At 34.9% G+C, this 20,998-nt stretch overlaps 1 protein-coding gene across 1 annotated transcript in view; it reads left to right on the top strand.

The window, feature by feature from the left end:
• The window catches only part of LOC110027278 (C2 and GRAM domain-containing protein At1g03370-like), a 31,445-nt gene extending 13,008 nt beyond the window's left edge, over nucleotides 1–18,437 (top strand). The window contains exons 7-9 of the mRNA XM_020728632.1: nucleotides 17,162–17,330; nucleotides 17,442–17,714; nucleotides 17,808–18,437. Coding sequence (XP_020584291.1) covers nucleotides 17,162–17,330; nucleotides 17,442–17,714; nucleotides 17,808–18,002 — 637 coding nt within the window. The 3' untranslated portion in view covers nucleotides 18,003–18,437. The remainder of the gene's footprint in view (nucleotides 1–17,161; nucleotides 17,331–17,441; nucleotides 17,715–17,807) is intronic.
• Nucleotides 18,438–20,998: the final 2,561 nt, after the last annotated feature.

The following is a 20,998-nucleotide window of genomic DNA, read 5'->3' on the forward strand; positions in this document are numbered from 1 at the left end:
TCTCTCTCTCTCTCTCTCTCTCTCTCTCTCTCTCTCTCTCTCTCTCTCTCTCTCTCTCTCTCTCTCTCTCTCTCTCTCTCTCTCTCTCTCTCTCTCTCTCTCTCTCTGTTTACATCAACAGTTGCTTGTTTTATTTAATATTCTTTGGGATGACATTCCTAAATTTGATATATCTTGTGTTATACATTACATAATTTATTGGTGCTAAGAATCTTAGTTCTTTGCACATCCTATCTCACATCTGCAATTTACTTCTGATGTCATTGTTTTTAAGACACAGTAAGCTCCCTGAAATAGAAAAGTACCTTGAATTAATTGGGTTTAACAGGCATGGCGAAATAGCGAAACTTGACTGGCATATTATAACTATTAATAAGTTGCTTGTTTAAGTTTTGCCATATAAAATGATGAGCGCAATATCTGCAGATTGAAACTGTTGGGCTTGGAACCTTGAAAAGAAGCAAGGAGCTGCCATAAAGAAATATCAATTTTTGCACCCATAGGCATTGTTATTTTTGGTTGAGCCTTTTTTATTCCCTCCCCTTCAGCATGCATCAAAATAAAGGGTCTGTATGGTAAAAGGAGAAATAAAAATTTTAAGCAAGTCATTATATTTAGTTTCTTTTTCATAAGGCATAATAAAAAATATAATGCTGCAAATTATTTGAACTGTTATGTCCAGACTCATGAGATTCAGAAATACGTGCGTGTTTTTATAAACAAATTAAAAAAAATTGCATTGGAAGCTTGAAAAGCAGCAAAGAGCTGCTATAAAGAAATATCAATTCTTGCACCCATAGGCATTGTTATTTTGGGTTGAGCCTTGTTATTCCCTCCCCTTTAGCCTGCATCAAAATAAAGGGGTTTGTATGGTAGAAGGAGAAATAAAAATTTTATGCGAGTCATTTTACTTAGTTTCCTCTTCATAAGGGGTTAGGTTTTATTTGGTGAAAGGAAAAATAAAAATTTTAAGCTAGTCATTGTACTTTGTTACCTCTTCGTAAGGCATAATGAAAAGTATAACGCTGCAAATGATTTGAACTGTTTCATCACTCGATTGTATCATTTCGGTTGTTATGTATCCATCTGCTAAAATATCTATTAACACTTTCACAAACTGATCTCTTTTTCCATTTGCAGAAATTTTTGAATTTGATGCGATGATTGATCCTCCATCAACAATGGACATTAATGTGTATGATTTTGACGGACCTTTTGATGAAGCAGTTTCACTGGGCCATACTGAAGTCAACTTTCTGAAATCTAACTTATCAGAATTGGCAGATGTATGGATTCCTCTAGAGGGAAAATTAGCTCAGGCATGCCAATCTAAGTTGCATCTGAGAATCTTCCTTCACAACACTCGAGGTGTCCAAGTTGTTTCAGACTATCTAACAAAGATGGAGAAAGAAGTTGGTAAAAAGGTTGGTACTGTTGTAATTTTGAGATTCTTTTTTTGGATGTTTAAATTATTAACTCAGGCAGCTCTTTACAATTTTCATTGCATAGATAAATTTGCGGTCACCTCAGACAAATTCAGCATTTCAGAAGCTATTTAGTCTACCGCCGGAAGAGTTTCTAATCAATGATTTTACTTGTCACTTGAAGCGCAAAATGCCAATACAGGTTCATTTTTTATATTTCATAATTTCCTTGTTCCTGGATAGTTAGCTTTACGATCTGGAAGATGAAAGGCCCATGTAAAATATTGAATTCTTTGAAATCTCAAAAGCATGGCCAAGCTACTCCAATGGTAATTTGTCTTTTTATTTTTATTTTTTTTCAGGGTCGTCTGTTTCTTTCTCCAAGAATAATTGGATTTTACACCAATCTTTTCGGGCACAAGATCAAGTTTTTCTTTCTCTGGGAAGATATTGATGACATCCAAATTGTTCCCCCATCTTTGACATCAATGGGTAGTCCTTCTTTATTGATTATTCTTCGCCGTGGTAGAGGTTTGGATGCAAGGCATGGAGCCAAGTCACTGGACCCTGACGGAAGGTTGAAATTCCAGTTCCAATCATTTGTTTCATTCAGCGTGGCAAACAGGTAATTAATCATCACTTAAGAACATTTTTTTTCTTGGTTTTGCTTGGAACTTTTAGCTTATGGGAAAGGATTGTAACGTAACTATGAGTTTGCAAACTTAACTTTCCTGAGGGTAGGCTTGTGGTGGTGTTGATAATTGTTAAGAGATAAATTATGCCCTTAATTTTCTTGGATGCACGTTTTAGCATCTTAGTAGAACAGGTGCATTTGGATACCACTTCTTATCCGTGCTTGGCCATTCTTTTTTAGCGATTTGCCGTTTTACTTACTGATTACTATTGTTATTATCTAATTGTTTAATTTTGTCTTTTGTCTGCTAGTGAGTAGTGGGTTGTTTGTATTTTCCATTTTGTTCTTACCGAAAGTAGTCATGTTGATGGCTCAAGGCTCCAATTTTACCTTTTTCGATTCATCTCATCTTCTTCCTCGCGATATTAGTTTTCCCCATATTGGTTTTAGACATAGTGGATGTAGGAGCCCGGAGCACAAAGACGATTGTTGTCGAGAAATGTTTATTCTTGAGCACAATTGGAGGGTTTCAGTAGCTAGTTCTGACAATTTGTACTTGAAATTTGGCAAGAGCTTTGAGCCTTCAAGAACAAAGGTAGTAACCTACCAACAACCACCGACAAAACTTGCAATTTTACCAGGGGTGGGTGTGTCGGCCATTTTAATTTTCGGTATTGAAAAATATAGAAAAAAATATGAAAATAGTTTTGATATGAATATGATTTTTGAAAGTAACATTTTGATTTAAAAATAGGTGAGACTAAATAAGTCTCACATTTTGAATAATTTGGGTGACTAAGCACGATACCACAAATAATACGCTTATCCCAAAGAATAAACATATCATTTGTAGTAGGCTCAATCACCTAAATTAAAAAAATTTGTGACATTCGTTTGGTCTGCGAAATATTTTATATGAGGCCAACAAGTTCCCATAATATAAAGATTATATAGGGTTTATTTTACTTGGGTTCCAAGTTCCCTATAGCAGCAAACCCCTTTAGTTAATTACATCTTAAATGACTGAGGTTACTTAAGAAAATTCTCGATTAAGATAAGTTGTTTTGCCTTCAAGATTTCAAAGTTTAGGTTTTCAAGATTGAACATGAGAAAATCAAATGAGAATGACTCAAAATAGGAACAGTTACTTTAAGGGATCCAAAGGAATGAATAGTAGGGGATATCACAGATCCAGGGAGAAACCCTGATGACTTACCAACTATCCTGTTGTTTGGTTTTATATTTTTGAAATGATGTTTTTTTGATATTTCAATCCTGTAAATTATTTAGAATTTAGGACTTATATTCGCACGATATCTGATCATGCAAATAGCCTAAAAACATAGGAAGATTTACACTTTACCGGACGGTAACCTCGAAATCCTAAAGTGTTAAGACTTTTAATTACACAACAGAGTTGTGCAAAAAATCTAGAAGGTGAGGTATGAGGGTTTATACTGCATCAGACAAGCTACCTCGAAGTTCTAAGAGTTGTTATTTAAACTAAGGAAAGTGTATAATGTTGTGCATTTAGTTTTGTTGTCGCTCTTCTGAATATCTTCGTCGTGCTGCCCACAGTATTTGCTTCAAGCTCCTCGTCGTAGCAGCTCCAAGTTTAGTTTTAATTTTGAAAATGCACTTAACCACTATATTATCCTATACAAAGGTATAACACAAAAACTAAACAGTAAAACATGCAGTGTGAAAGAAAAGCTACAATATACTGTACAGTAAAGAAGAAGAATAATATAGCATGGTTATAAAAAAAACACTGTAATGTAGATCAAACCTGTATACCTGGGATGCTCGTTGCTCCTTTAAGTTTAGCTAGTATGGGCTGTGTAAACAAGAGAAACAATGACCTAAAAAAACATGACCTAAAAAAACTCTAAAAAACCGACAAATCATAGGAAAAAGACAAACAAATAAAATAAAATACAATATAACATATAAATGACCAAGAATAGAAGATTTATATGTGATATTAGGAATGTTCCCAATTGCCAGGAGGGTCTGAGTGTAAGATTCAAGCTCAAATTCCGGAGCATTGAATTTCATTTTTGGTCCAGTTAAGACAAGAATTTCATTATTTGATTTAATTAAATCAGTCATGAACCACAACTTAGTGCACCTTCGTGTCTAGTGTTCTAATTAACTTATGAACTAAGGTCAGATGTCTGGTTTCTTAGGTTCATTTGAAAATTATGATGATGAACTCTCTCAGGGTGTGCTCCTAAGACCTACGAAGCCTACGCTTTAGTTCACTTTAGTTTGAGTCTGAAGTGTTCTAAAGTGTCAATTTTTGATTAACTGTCTTTCAACTAATCCTCGAACATCTTTAGATCAAGCTTAGCTCGCTATCAGACTCCTAAGACCTAGGGGTAAACCTATAATTTTGGCAAAAATCTTGTGAAATGTGCTTCAATCATAATTAAAACAATTAGGTTTAAATTTATTCAAAGCTAAGTTTATTCAAAGTTTAAGGGACCTAAATGCAAGTCTACTGATCTTTCATTCTATGCTCCTAATCGTCATTTAAACTCTTAATTTCTTCCAAATTTCAACTATTCTTCCAATTACAATTTCATCTTTCTTATTCAAAAGGAATGATGAATGGTTTGCTATCCTATCTCCTCTTTAGGTTTTTATCATTTCAACAGACCAATTTTTTTTTTTAATTTCCTCTCCCTTTCTCTTTTCTTCATATTTTTCTTTAAGACCATGAATCATTTCCGAAAATAATTAAATCGAAAATTCTTATTTTTAACTTGACTGTTAAAAAAAAATAAAACAAACGAAAAAGAAGCCGATCCACTTTTTAAAACAAAGTCAAATCATTAAAGCCTGGAGTAAAATCGTAATTGCATCGGCCTAAAGACGTTTAAACTCGTTAAAAAAAACGATCGAATCAACCTCAATCAGAGGTTTAAAAGCCTCAAAATGTAACTTAAACCTTCACGAATAAAACTTCAAAATGTGGCGAATAAAATTTTAAAAAATGTGACCCAAACATATCACTAAAGAGTGCTTTAAAGTGCAGCTCAAAACTATTAAAGAGAGCTTCAAAGTACAGCCCAAACATACCACTAAAGAGTGCTTCAAGTGCAGCTCAAACACCATTAAAGAGAGCTTCAAAGCTTTCAAATTTTTGCAAATAACATACATAGAACTTTCAGATTTTCAAAAGCAAGACACCCCAAAATTTTTCAATCCTTGCCAATTGCACATGAAACATTTTAGATTTTTGCAAGACTAAAACACCAAAGTTTTCAGATTTTTGAAAAGCAAGACACCAAAAACTTTCTAATCTTTTGCAAATATAACATGTAAACTTTCAGATTTTTGTAAAAATGAAGCATTGCAACTTTCCAAGCTTGCCAAAATGTAAACTAGAATGTGGCCTTGATCACGCTTTAAAATCATTCAACTAAGGAGCAAGTAGAGAGCAAAGGAAAGCTCCTAAATGTTTCAAATTTTGCAAATATGCCAACCATAGGAAGAGGAACAAAACAACCACCAATCCAACCCCAAACAAACTCCATATAAGGGACAAACCGAGCCAATCAAAGGGGGAATCCCAACCCAGCGTAATGGCGAAACCAAGCCCAGGACAAGGGCAAAACGAACCCAACAAAAATGGGGAAATCAGAGAATACTTTCCAGCGAAAATCCAATCCCAAAAGGGCCAAACCGAGATCACTAAATGGGCCAAAACAGAGAGTATTTTTCCAGCATAATTTCACCTCAAAAAGAGCAAAACCGAGACCACCAAATGGGCCAAAACAGATCACATTTTTTCAGCTTTTATTGTAAGCATGAACATCAACAATAAAAGCTTTGATAATTTCATTCCAACATGCATTCGACAAGGGGCCGCAAGAGAAGCATGAAATGAGCCCCAAACACATCTTTTCCAACTCATAAAATAATTTCCAGCATGTATTCTAGCAAGGGGCAGCAAGAGAAGCAAGAATGAGCCCCCAAACATATTTTTCCATAGACATTTATAAAAGAATAAAAATGCATTTCTAGACTACTTTTCCAATGCTTTCATTTATCATGCATACCATATGTCTTAAGCATAGAAGAAGAGAAAGCAACCATGGTATGCTATATTCTGATGTTCAAAAGGACTATTTCATGCATAAATCACAGAACATACCCAAATCATGCTTCTTCATGCTTTAAAAGAGACTGAAAATATTTTTATGCCATCCAAAATAGTGTAGAATATAGGAGAGGAGAAAAATACCTCTTTAGTGCAGGTTTAAAGCAAAACACTAATAATAAATTGAAGAAAACGCCCCACAGAAATCCTTCCTGAGAGCCTCACGCAGATAGCGCCCACAGTTTCTAGCTCCAGCCGTAAGGGTGTCGAACAACAGGGAGGAAGAAGAACTCCTCTCGAACAACAAAGAAGAAGGAGATCGCCTTTCCAACAGTGAAGTAGTGAGAAAGAAAACCTCAAATTCCTCCTAAAAGCCTTTCCCTTCTAAAAAAAAAAAAACCCCTCTTTTCCTCTCTCGGAATTTTTGTTAACAACCTCCCCACAAGAACTCACTCCCCAGGAAGCCAAAAGTCAAAGAAAAGAAAAGAGAATGCCACCTACTTGCCGCCCTAGCCGACGAATGGGGAAAAGGGAAAGAAACAACAGAATGAAGGAGAGGAGCGGCTGTTGCCTCGAGTAGAAGGACCGTCGACCAGCATGCCTCTCCTAATTGGAGAGCCGAACGACCGCCGTGCCACGTAGAGAAGGGGAAGCGACGGGAAGCAGATGGCCGCGTGGATCCGCCTTGGAGTTAGGGCACGGTCGCGAAAGGGAGCGGGACGTCAAGCAGCTCTGTTCGAACCCGTGATTGGGTCGAACAGAGGGAGGGAGTGCGGGTAAAAACCTAAATAGGACTTAGGTTTTAATTTTAGTTATAATTTAGGTATAATGTTATAAGAAATATTTATTTTTTTTTTGAAAATGAAATTCAATTTTTTTTTATTCGTGCATCGTGACATATCGAATATGGATATCCCTTCTAGGTAATTTTGACGTTCCGGACGCGCTGACACAGACTGTTTTGTCGTAGGAGGTCGTTTTGACGAATTCATCGATTTGCGTGCGCAGACTGTTTTGCCGTAGGAGGTCTTTTTGACGAATTCATCGATTTGCGTGCCACTTGTTCGTGCGCAATTTTTTCTACCAAAATTGGTGTCCTGGACGCGCTGACACAGTCCATTTCGTCATCGGGGGTCATCCAGAGAAGTTCGTATTTTCACCCATTCTTTAAGCTTAATTGAAGTCCGACCTCATGCAATTTGTGAATTTTGTGCATTTGGTGTGTGTATGTGACGATAAAGTCGTGAGAATATTTTCTTAAGGCTTGAGTTCCTATTGAGAACTTCTCCTTGAGTCTTCACACAATAGCCCTTAACCGCTCGTACATAAGACGATGGTTTTGAGACCATAAATGCTAGACATCACAGAAAAATAAAGTTTTTTTGGAATTTCTAAAATGGTGGGTACCAATTTCTAGTTTTCTAAAATGATTGATAAGAACAATGATTGATATCTAAAATGATTGATAAGAACTCCTAGAGCTAGATCCTAGGACTCTAAAAAAAGAAATGACCTAAAAAATGAGGTCAACAGGAACTCCTAGAGCTAGATCCTAGGACCCTAAAAAAAGAAATGACCTAAAAAATGAGGTCAACAGGGTGACACTGTTGTGATGAGTTGAGATCCAAGGTAGATGCACCAACAAGTAGAGTTTCTTGATTGCAATGAGGAATGATTTCCTGTCGAGGGAATGCTAATGCTTATTTAAACTCTGAGTTAAAGGATTAGCCCCTATTCTTGGAACAATTTGTTCTTCGGTGATGTCCACGAGTGAAATTATAATAAGTTTAAGGTGAAATTAGATATTTGCTTCTTCGATAGCCACCTTTATATTGAGCATTACCTTGATTAGATACAATTTGCCAAGTCATCATTTGAATTTAGGGATCACCTTTTGAAAGGTAGGTTTGACATGTTGCATGTAAACTTCATGGCAAAGCAAATGTGCCGGCTATAATTGACTCAAAATTGTCATTATGAGAAAGGAAAATGAAATGTGAATAATTAGTCAAGATGAAACAATTTTTTTCTACTCTTTGATTACAAGCAAATGTTGTATTTACAATATCAAAGATGCCTGCAAGGAACTTGGATTACTAGCAGTAACATAGAAGAATTTTATCGACTTAATGCGATGAACAATATTAATGAGTTCACTCAACTGTGTGTAGCTTGCTTACACACATCAGAGGTTTGAAAAACAAAATTTAAGTTGAACTTGAAGTAAATTTGGTTTTCTCTTTGTCTATAGATTATCAACTTTACCAATAAAGTCAAAATCCAACTTAATCAAAAACGGAAACCACCACCAAAAAAAAAAGATACTATCTTGACCTGTCATGTATATGAACAAAATTGGCATTGGGTGTGGCTGTTAATGGTAATTGAGGGATACTATCTTGACCTGTCCGCTAACACCATCTAACATGCCACACCCAATTCGAAGTTGAAACAACTTGTTCATCTGTGCTTCCCACAAGCATGAACCTAAGATTAGTTTAAGGTGAAATTTGGCATTCCTACTTTGGTGGCCACCTTGAGGATTAACTTGATTATAAACAATCAAACATGTCATTCTTTGAATTTATGGATCTATCTTATCAAAGGTAGGGTTGATATGTCTCTTTTAAACTTCATGGCAAAGCAAGCCCATGCTGGCTATAATTGACTCAAATTTGCCATTGGAAAGGAAAAGAAATGTGAATTAGTTTAGGATGAACAAGTTGCTTTGCAGCCGCTTTCTACCATATTATTACAAGCAAATGTTGTATTTACAGTACCAAAGATACTTTTAAGGAGCCTAGCTCACTATCCGTAACATAAAAGAATTTAATCGACTTAATGGCAGGAGCAACATTAATGAGTCCACTCAATTGTGTTGCTTGCTACATTGGAGGTTTGAATGACAACATTTAAGATGAACTTGAAATGAATTTGGTTTGCTCTTTGTCTATAGATTATCAACTTTGCCGATAAAGTTAAAATCCAACTAAATCGAAACCCAAAACTATCACCCAGCAAAAAAGATACTTCCTTGCCCGATCCTCTAACACCAACTAACATGCCGCACCCAATTCTAAGTTGAGACAACTTGTTCATCAGTGATTCCCACAAGAGTGAAATTATAATGAGTTTAAGGTGAAATTGGACATTCTCTTCTTTGGCAGCCACTTTCTTATTGAGGATTACCTAGATTCAAAACATTCCGTCAAGTCATTATTTAAATTCATGCATCTATATTCCGAAAGCTAGTTTTTATATGTTTTACGTAAACTTCATGGGGAAGCAAGTGCATGTTGGCTATAATTGATTCAAAATTTTCATTATGAGAAGAAAAATGAAATGTGAATAATTAGTTCAGGCTGAAACGATTGTTTTGCAGCTGCTTTCTATCATCTGATTACAGGCAAATGTTGTATTTGCAATATCTATGATTCCTTTAAGGAACTTAGAACACTAGCAACAACGCATGAAAATTTTATTGACTTAATGCCAGGAGCAATATTAATGAGTCCACTCAGCTGTGGGTAGCTTGTTACATTGGAGGTTTGAAAGATAGCATTTAAGATGAAGCTGAAATTTGAAAGATAGCATTTAAGATGAAATTGAAATGAAGTTTTGGGTTGCTCTTTGTTTATAGATTATCAACTTTTCTAATAAATTCAAAATTCACTTAAACAAAATTCAAAACTACCACCCAACAAAAAAGATACTTCCTTGTCCAGTACACTAACACCATCTAACTTGCCACTCCCAATTCTAAGTTGAGACAACTTGTTCATCGATAATTTCTTCAAGAGCGAATTTATAATGAGTTTAAGGTGAAATTAGACATTCTTTTCTTTGACATCTACCTTAATATTGAGGATTACCTTGATTATAAATAATCCGTCAAGTCGTTCTTTGTGGTGGTTTTGGGCTTCGGTTAAGTTGGATTTTGATTTTATAGATTACCACTAAGAGTACCTTTTCAAGAATATAGAAAAGGAATTCACCATAGAATTAGTTGAGACATCACATATAATAAATCATGAATTTATCTTCCAAAAGGTAAGTTTGATATATCGCCTATAAACTTCACAGCAAAGCAGGCACGTGCTAACTATAGTTGACTAAAATTTGCCATTGTGAGAAAGGAAATGAAATATGAATAATAAGTTCAAGACGAAACAACAGCTTTGTAACTGCTTCCTATCATCTGATTACAAGCAAATGTTGTATTGACAGGACCAAATATGCTTACAAGGAACTTAGATCATCATCTGAAACAGAAGAATTTTATTAACTAAATGCCATGAGCAACATTAATGACTCTACTCAACCATTGGTTGCTTGCTACTTAGAGGTTTGAAAGATAACATTTAAGATGAATTTGAAGAGAATTTGATTTGCTCTTTGTCTATAAATTATCAACTTTGCCTATAAAATCAAAATCCAACTTAACCGAAGCCCAAAACCACCACCCAACAAAAAGATAATTCCTTGACCAGTCCACTAACACCATCTAACAGACCAATTTTAAGTTGAGACAATTTGTTTATCGGTGATTCCTATAAGGGTGAAATTATAATAAATTTAAGGTCAAATTAGGCATTTTCATCTTGGGCAGCCACCATCATATTTAGCGTTACCTGGATTATAAACAACCAATCAAGTTATTCTTTGAATTTATGGATCTATCTTTCGAAAGGTAGATTTGACATGTCTCCTGTGAATTTTATGGCAAAGCAAGCTCGTGCTGGCTATAATCGACTTAAATTAGCCATTAGGAGAAAGGACAAGGAAGTGTGAATAACTAGTTCAAGATGAAAAGCTGTGTTGCAGCTATCGCCCTATCATCAGATTACAAGCAAATTTTGTATTCACAATACCAAAAATGCCTGCAAGAAACTTAGATCATTAGCATTAACATAGAAGAATTTTATGGACTTAATACTTGGAGTAACATTAATGAGTCGACTCAACTATGGGTAGCTTGCTACATCGTAACATCGAACATTTGAAAGACAACATTTACTTTGAAATTGAAATGAATTTGGTTTGTTCTTTGTCTATAGATTATCAACTTTGCCTATAAAGTCAAAATTCAACTTAAACGAAATCCAAAACCACCACCCAACAAAAGGATACTTCCTTGACTAATCCACTAACATTATCTAATACATTGCGCCCAATTCTAAGTTGAACCCCTTTCAATTCCGTGCTCAAAATTTGAGTACCCTAGACAATGAACCAAAACCACCCTCAAGACTTAGAATTAGTTGAGACATCACATATAATAAATCATGGCCTTTGGAATGTTTTTATTATATCTAACAAAACCATGAAACAAATGAATGGCCAAATATGTACCAAACAGAACTACTGAACGGCTAAGTTGAAGAAGAAAATTGTGGCCCTTTTTCTTAGAGAGGAGAAATTTGTGTATGCATCAGGTGATGGTGAATTCCTTTTCTATATTCTTGCAAAGGTACTCTTAGTGGTCAAACACCCAATGACTACCCATTGTTACACAACCTTTAAGACAAGCGATATTATGAATAATAAGTTATATGAATCACTAGTAATTAGTTGACATGTTGAAAAACTACTGCTAATAGTGTGATAAAAGCATTACAATTAATAACTTCGAGACATTCATGACTACTTGAAAAATTATTTGGTTAAAAAAATATAATTTAAGTGCTCGTGACGGATACATATGAACTGACCTTCTCCATTAGGCAAAATTGTGTTAAGTTCTCGATGATGTTCAGGAAATGGATGCATGATGTTTAATTTTATTCAAACCATGCTAATTTGATATGGGTGTGATGTACGATTGCCATTTCAATGCCTATGTTTTTTATTGTGAAGAGTAGGAGGATTAAAATGTTACCCACACCAACAACTTTGAAACAAAATGCATTTGACAGGGCTACATTCATTAGCATGACTTGCATTTCTGACTATGAACTTGCAAAATTATTGTTATGATCGTTACATAAGCATTGCCAAGCTTATTGTGCACACACAATTCATTCATCTTAAGCATTGCATATTTAAGATGCACAGAATTTAAAGGAACCCATATGATTAATAATACAGACGCTTATTTATATTAATCTAATTGCTTTATAAATTGCTTCCATTGTAGACAAATATATACCTTCTATATTATATTATAATATATGACATCATATTAGTTGAATTTTTTTAAGATAACTTTAAAGGTCAAAAAGTACACCTATTACCCTCCTCCCTTGGTTAATCTTAAATTATAAAGAACCTTGTAAAATATTAAGAATACATGTAGAAACTTTGCACAAAATCACACCGCAACTATACAAAGTGCTTAGGAACATATATGTAATAGTAGAATATGTAGGAATGGATAAGACACTTTAAAAGTACATGCTGGAACACTCGTAGATAACACGCTCCTTGATTCAAACATAATGTATTGTATATTGTTGGTATTATGGATATCATAAAAAGCAATTCAGCCCACACAAGTAGGAATCATAACATCGTTCACATTCGCATGATGTTTTCGATTAAAATATTTTATGCATTTGTAGATAGATAAATAGAACAATTCATAATGGTTTAATTAGTGAAGTTTGATAAAAAAATAAAGAAGCTCTGAATTAACGATTGAATAATGAAATAGTATAAGAAATAATTTAAATTATAATGATGACTAAATTCTAATATAGAAGAATGATGCCCCATCTCGAGAAGGATATATTCCCAAACTACTTTGATGTGAGGATTGAGTCATCTTTTTCTCTTCCTATCCCTCCCTCTTTTCCTCCTTTAATTCTCTCATTGCTACCTAAAAATAAAGAAATGGAGGGGAAATGACATGACAAGAGGGTGCGACACTTTAAACTATTGTGAAGCTTTATGAGATGTAAAGTTATGTAAATAACTATTGTTTGAAATGCTCCAAAATATAAAAAGTATGTTTGTAATTTCGTAGAAAATTTGGAACGCTTATGAATGCCATTCATTACTTAAACATAACCTAAAACTCAATCATACATGCCAATCTCAATCATATCAACTTTACAGATCTAATCATACATACTATTTGGAATAGTATGTGCAATCATTCGTAGATCAAATGAATGAAACTACACTATTGCATGTATATGAGAATCTCATATTATTTTACCATAAATACACATGAAGTTTGACTTATAGACTAGTTAACATGCACACACAAACTCAATTAATTTTAGGTTTATGTTGGGTCATTGCACTAGCATATTGGGTCACGGATAGTTTCAAGCTTCCCTAAGAATTGAAAATTACCTAACTCTCATTAGATTTTCTTTTGGAATGGGCTCCCTTTATTATGAATTTTTTTATAACTTCGAATGCTTTGAATTAAAAAAGAGAGAGGCATATTTGTAGATCTTGATAGGAGAGGGAGGGAGTATTTAGTTCCATATTTAAAATCATATCAAAAGATTGACTAATCTCATCATTTTCTCATAGATATGTGAGTAAACGAATACACACGTAGGTTGGCTCAATTGATCCTCTATAACTCTCCATGATAAAAAAAGAAAACATGAATTATGGCATACCGATAATTATAACTCTTAGAAATAGAAAATAATAATAATAAAATCTTCATAAAAAGCCAACATCCCCCTCAAGTTGGAGCATGGACATCTATCATGACCAACTTGCTTACAATGAGCTCAAAATTAGTCTTGAATAGTCTTTTGGTGAAGATATCCGCTATTTGTTTAGCAGTAGGGGTAAATGTCATGTAAATAGCCCACAATCTTCTCGTTTATGAAGCGTTTGTCAATCTACACATGTTCTGTGAGACCATGCTGCATTGGATTTTCTGCAATGCTTATGACTGCTTTATTATCACAATATATCTTCATTAACATGCTTTTCAGGATCTGTAGCTCTTTAAGAATTCTTTTCAACCATAAGATCTCAACACACTATATTCTGCCTCATGACTACTAATTTCAATCACATTCAGTTTCTTACATTTTCATGTAACCAATTTTTCCCACATATAGGTGCAGTATCCAGAAGTTGATCTTCTTTCAATAAGTGATTCCACCCAATCTGCATCAGTGTACGTCTCTATGCTCTTTCGTGTGGTCATTTGAAAGAGTAAGCCTTTTCCGATGTACCTTTTAGATATCTAAGAATTCTGTTGACTGTTTCAGGATTTTTCTCATAAGATGATGTATAAATTGACTTACTAAACTTACAACAAAGGCAATATTTAGTTGTGTATGTGATAAGTATATCAACTTCCCCACTGATTTTTGATACTTAACTGTATTCATTAGATGACCTACTTTCCCATCTCCCAATTTTTGATTGGGATTAGTTGGAGTGTCTGCATGTCTACACTCATTCATGTTAATTCCTTGAAAGATCAAGAACTTACTTTTGTTGACCTCCATGCCAATAAAATATATATTGGATATCGTAAGTCCTTGGTTTCAAAAACGGATGATAGAGAAGTCTTCAAAAGCTTCATCTCATATGCATCATTTCCAGTGGGAATAATATCGTCCACATGCACGATAAATATGACTATCTTCCCATCATTTGAATTTCTGAAGAACATTATATGATCTCCCTGCCTTTCAGTATACCCCTAGTCTTTAACAAATAATGTAAATTTCTTAAACCATGCTCTCGGTGATTGCTTAAGCCCGTGTAAGGATTTTTTTAGTTTACACATCTTTATGCCAAACTTTTCATTAAATCACGGAGGTGCATCTATATACCATTTTTCCTCCAAGTCCCTTTGGAGTAAGACATTCTTTATATCCAATCATTATAGAGTCTAGTCAAGATTAACTGGAAGTGAGAAAAGAATCCTTATAGAGTTTAGTTATGTGACTTTAGTGAATGTCTTCTGAGTAAAGCCCTTGACAACCAATTTAGCCTTGTACCGTTCCAAAGAACCATCCAAATTATAGTTGATTGTAAAAACCAATATGTACTCGACAACTATTTTTCCTCTAGGTAGATCCATTGATTCCCACATATCATTTTTTCAGAAGCTTTCATCTCCTCGAAAACGACCTCCTTCCACTTACTGACTTTCAGAGCATCCTTCACAGTACTAGGAATCTCCATATGCAATAACCATGAGGTAAAAGCACAAAAAGTGGGTGAGATTTTTATATGATACATAATGAGACAATGGATGTTAGGTGCATGACCTTTGCCCAATGGGAAGACTAGACTCATTAGAGTTAAGATTCAAACTATGCTCAGATTTAGGGGTAGAAGGCTTAGAACTTGAAGATGAAGTGGACTGAACATTGGGTATTTGATTAGTTAGGACATTGCTTGGGTTTGTGAATTTTGGGCAGTGTAAAAGATTCATAGACCTTTTTTTTGAGTTGTCCTCTACCTCAAGTGAACAATATCAAATGGTACGATTTTTGTAGCTCTTTTTCCTATTTCTTATTTGTTATGAACATCATGAGATGACATTGTAGTAATTTCAATATCTAAAAGGCTTGACACCCTCTCTGCTGATATAAAATCTCTTGGATTTTCAAGTTGAACAATCAAGATTAGTGACATACTATTTTATGAGTATTCAATTTGAAGAAAATCTTGAAACTAAGTAAACAAATTTTTATTTTGTTTCCCCAATTGGAGATGTGTTGAAAAAAAGATTGTAATAAAAAGGTGACATTTGTGATAACAAATTTTTTTTTTTTAGAATTTAGATCAAAGCATTTATACTCTTTTTAGTTAGGAGCATAACCAACAAACACACATTTTTTGGCTTGTGATTCAAGTTTTCCTTGATTATGAAGGTAAGCGAATGCAATACACCTAAATATTAGAGGTAGAGAAGATGAGAGCCCATTCTTTGGAAACATTTAACTTCAAAAAGAGTTTCAAAGTTTAAAACTTTATTTGGTGCTCTATTTATAAGAAATATATCAGGAAGAATAATTTCACCCCAACATATTTAGACACCTAATTAGTAAATAGCAATACTCGATCAACCTCCAATAAGTGCTTGTTTTTTTAGTCACGCTATTTTGTTGTGGAGTGTTGACACAATAGTTTTGATGATTATTCCTTTTTTAAGAAAGATTTTGACCTAAAATATTTTGAATACTCTCGGCCATTATCACTCTATATTATTTGAATGAGTTTTTAAAATTGTATATATCCTGATATAAAATTTTTTTAAGATTATTTCCATTTCAGATTTTCGTTTATTAAATAAACCCAACTTAATCTAGTGTGATTACCACTCATCAGTGAAAGCGACAAACTATTTTTTCTCAGAATGTGTAATGTTTTTACAAGGACCTCTGATATTACTATAAATCAGAGTAATTGGCATAATTGGTTTGTATAGTTGTGGAAAAAATAATGCACAATGCTGTTTAGCAAATTGATATACTTCATATTGAAATACATAATTTTTTTTTCTGAAAATAATTTGAGAAACAAGTATTTTAAACACTAAAAACTATGTTGATTTAACATAGTATGCTATACTGTAAGTTCATCGTTTTTAGAAATAAAAATATATGTTAAACCAATACTTTGACATTGTTAATTCGAGTCAAATTCATTTTCAAAATAATTTAAGACAATACTAAAAATTTAACAAACACATAAAGAAATAATTACAAACATAAAAATGAAGAAATAAATGAGGATACATCTAAATAAGAATATCACAGAATTCCACAGTTTGCTCAAGTCCTTTATGTGCTAGGGAGTTGTTGGACGTTTGTATTTCCGGTTTGGTGGTACCGAAATCAGACTTTCAATTGTTTTCCTCTTTTGAATTCTGGTATCAAAAGGTTTTCTCTCTCTTTTCATCACATCTTCCTTGCAATATCAGCTTTCACCATATTCTCTGATTGTGTTTTTGCCAAACATACGTATAATATTATATACACGTGTATGAAGCAGAATATATAAATCACAACCGTAAAATCATTGCATGATAAGCTTCTGAATTTTTTTTTGTAACAGAACAATCATGGCATTGTGGAAGGCAAAGTCTCTAAGCCCTGAACAGAAGGTGAGATTAGTGGAAGAAGAGTCCGAAGAGAAGGAACTTCGCTCAGAGGAGAGTGGATCTTTCCTGGGGATAGAAGATGCCAAAATGTCTGAGGTTTTCTCCTCTATTGTCCCTGTTCCTGTGAGTATGCCTCCTTTTGCCATTGTATAAGTTGATGTATGGAAATGCGCTCTCTTAAGTTTTTTTTTTTTTTTTAATCATAAGCCTGAGATTTGACTTTCAAATAATCAGCTGAACTCACTCATGGAGATCTTTGAAGGAGATTCTTTTGAGCAAAAGGTGATGGAAAAAGTTGGTTGTGTTGATTACTCCGCTTCACCGTGGGAATCTGTCTCGCCCGATGTGCACCAGAGACAAGTCAACTACAAATTTGATAAGAACATCTCTCGCTATGGCGGTGAGGTGACTAGCACACAGCAGAGGTCTCCCCTCCATGATAAAAATGGATGGCTGATTGAAGAGGTCATGACACTCCAAGGAGTGCTACTTGGCGACTATTTTACTGTAAGGGAAACAAAAACCGTCCAAAGTCTTCAGCCATTAGAAAGCATTATATGATATACTCGTCTTACAACTTGGTTTTAACTTATTTTTCAGCTTCATTTGAGATATCAGATTGATGATCTCCAGTCAAAATCCAAGGCATGCCATGTTCATGTGTCCTTGGGAATTGCTTGGTTGAAGAGCACCAAGCATCAGAAAAGGATAACGAAGAATGTTATTGCCAACTCATCTACTCGTTTGAAAGAGATGTTTCGTTTGGTTGAGAAAGAGTTCTCAACAGGGAAATAGAAATTTTGTGGACTTCTTGCAAATCCATTGGGAACTTCAAGAAGCTAAACTGGCATGAGAAGTTGCAGAGACAATCTGCTGGCAGCTGTTTTCAGCGTCATCAGGTCTGACGTGATTTTTATATGTACGCTTCCATTTTTTTTTAAATTTTATGATTGTATATTATTTCTATAGTTCTGTACATTTGTAGGTTTCAATTCATTTGTAAGTGTCTGCTGAGGTTGAGCTATTGAGATTAGGCATGGTAGGCTAGAAATGCTTCTCTTAAAATCACGAAACAATGATGAAGGGATGCAAAGCTCATGATGCTTCTTCGAAATTATTAAATATGACATTTTTGATTTATCCTGTACATTTTAGGATCTTTTACTGTATTATAAAGAAATATAAATGCAGCTGTGACAATCATTATTAGTATTGTGAGAATTATTTAGGCTGGGCTTCATATACTTCTCATGAAATGCTGAATTCGGAGCTAGTCTGAGCATTTTGGAAATTTGTTGGGGAGGTTAGTTGGGAGCGCGCGTTCTGACTTGAGAAAGAGTACTACAACTCAATTTGTTTAATTTTTCATTAAGCAACGATGAAAATAAGCTAAAACTTGCTCAATTTCTCCTCAATTAAATTCATCTTCTATTTAATATTTCTTTTTATTTTGTCTTCCAATTCTCTTCGGACCAAGTGGAGCCTTAGTTATTTGCTTCTGTCAAAATTCGATAAGTTTGGCAGGCTGCTTCATGGTATATACATGTAGAAGGGATATCTACATTGACAGTTTAAAAAGATTTGACTTGGTCACCAAAATTTTAAGTTGGGGTGTAGTATGGGTCATAACTTGGGATTTGAAAGTAGAAAAATTTACATACATACCGTTCAATTCCTATATTTACATATTTAACACCTAAGCATTAATTCTTACATACATGTCACCTTACCTATGCATGAAAAAGTGTATTTCACTTTTTAAAATTTAAAATGGTGACATTTTTGTTATGATATGAATGGTTTAGATGGTGTAACTGTAAAAAATAAAATTTAGGTGTTAAATATGTAAATACATACAAAATGGGTAGTTTCCCTTGAAAGTATTACATATAGAGCTTGTTGCGTGCTGAAAGATTCGCGGTGATAGAGTGATTATTTAATGTCTTATTTTTGCAAGAAAATCCAACATAGATAATTGAACAATAGCAAGTAAAGACACTAGAATTTTTTTTTTATGAAAAAATCTTGATAGAAAAGAAACCACGGAGTTTGACCCTGTCAAAATAGTCCACTATAATTGTGTAAGTACAAAAATATATCTTTTTCTCATAATTGGGAGAGCAGTGTTATAATTTTACATTAGATACAACCCTTGTATGCATACAATGTATAGAAAACTTCAAGAGTGCCGAAAGAATCTCCATATTCTGAATACTGATCTTAAGCAGTGGTTGTTTGGAGTTGTTGTTGGATCTTCAATACGATATTATGTGTTACGATCAGATTTCAGATATGTGTATCAAGCAGGGATCACCGATGATAATGATCAGTAGCGCCATAGTCGACGACGAGTCATTGACAGTGGTCGATGACTACGGTGGCCGAAAGTTACCATCGAGTTTTTAGTTTAGAATAATGCTTAAATTTTACCGTTTTCTTCCCCCGCTTAAGTGAAGAGAGGCAGACTATTTTTATCCTTTTTGGGGAGGGGCATTTTGGCCCTTCGGGGAACAAATCCCATGATCACTTGATCGAACAACCACATTGATCCCTCTTGATCATTATTTTTTTATGAATTGATGACCTGTTGACCTCATTTTGAGGCCATTTCTCTTCTCCTTAGATCCTAGGATCTAGCTGTAAGGGTTCCTATTGACTATCTTAGAGCACTAGTATTGGGATCCATCCTTCTTAAAAATTCAAGCCACTTTCTGATTCTCTTGTGGTGTATCACATGGGTGATCTCAAATCATCGTCGTTTGGTCGAGTGGTTAAGAATCACCATGTGGAGACTTAGAGAGAAGTTCTCAATAGGATCTCAAGCTCTAAGGAAACCCCTTTACGACTTTATCAATACACTCACACACACAAAATACACAAAATCCACTAAGTTGCTCAAAGTCGAACTAGAATTGAGCTTAAACATGGTGAAAATGTGAACTTCTCCGGACGACCCTCGATGAAGAAATGGACTGCGCCGGCGCGTTCGGAACTTTAATTTTAGCTAGGGAGGAAACCCATATTGTCATGATTCTGCATAAGAGCAAATCACACGCAAATCGATGAATTCGTCCGAATGACATCAGATGACGAAACAGACTGCCCTGACACGTCTGAAGTGTCGATTTTACCCAGGAGCGATACCTATTTTGCTAGGGTTCCGAGCACGAATAAATTGCACGTTAATTAATATATTTAAATAATATAATATAATAAAATAAAACAAAATAATAAAAAAAAAGAAATCCTTATTTTAAACCCCATTTCACTTACCCCGCGGCTCGTCGCCTCACCTCCCTTCTTCCCAGTCGTGGCTCGATCTAAGCCTGGCAGCTCCCGCGGTCGGCTGCAGCCTAAGCCGCCCGAGTGAAGCCCTAGCTTCCGCTCTCCTCTCCAGTTCGCAGCCCAGTCGCGCCTCGCCCCCTCAAACCCCGCTCGACCGAGCGACTCTCCAATCGCGAGCTGCCTCCTGTCCGACCCTTCTCCTTCTCAAGGTCGCATCTCCTCTTTCCTAAATGCGATCTTTCCTCTCTCGATACCTCATTCGAGGTATGACCCTCCCCCTTTTCCCGTGGCTATAAGAAAAACCCACCTTGGGGAGTTGTAGAGGTTGGCCGAAATTCCTAGAGAGAGGGAGGTGTTGCCATTTTTTTTGGTTGATTCATCCTGTGTGTGTGACTTGAAATATTTTTGGAGTTCTGTTTTCTCTTGGGTAAAATTTGAGAGAGGAGAAGAGGTTGAAAATTTGGAAAGAGAAGAGAGGAGAAAGAGTTGTTGCATCTTTGGTTGCT

This window comes from Phalaenopsis equestris, unplaced genomic scaffold (genome assembly GCF_001263595.1).
Source record: "Phalaenopsis equestris unplaced genomic scaffold, ASM126359v1 Scaffold000422, whole genome shotgun sequence".
Classification (NCBI taxonomy): domain Eukaryota; kingdom Viridiplantae; phylum Streptophyta; class Magnoliopsida; order Asparagales; family Orchidaceae; genus Phalaenopsis; species Phalaenopsis equestris.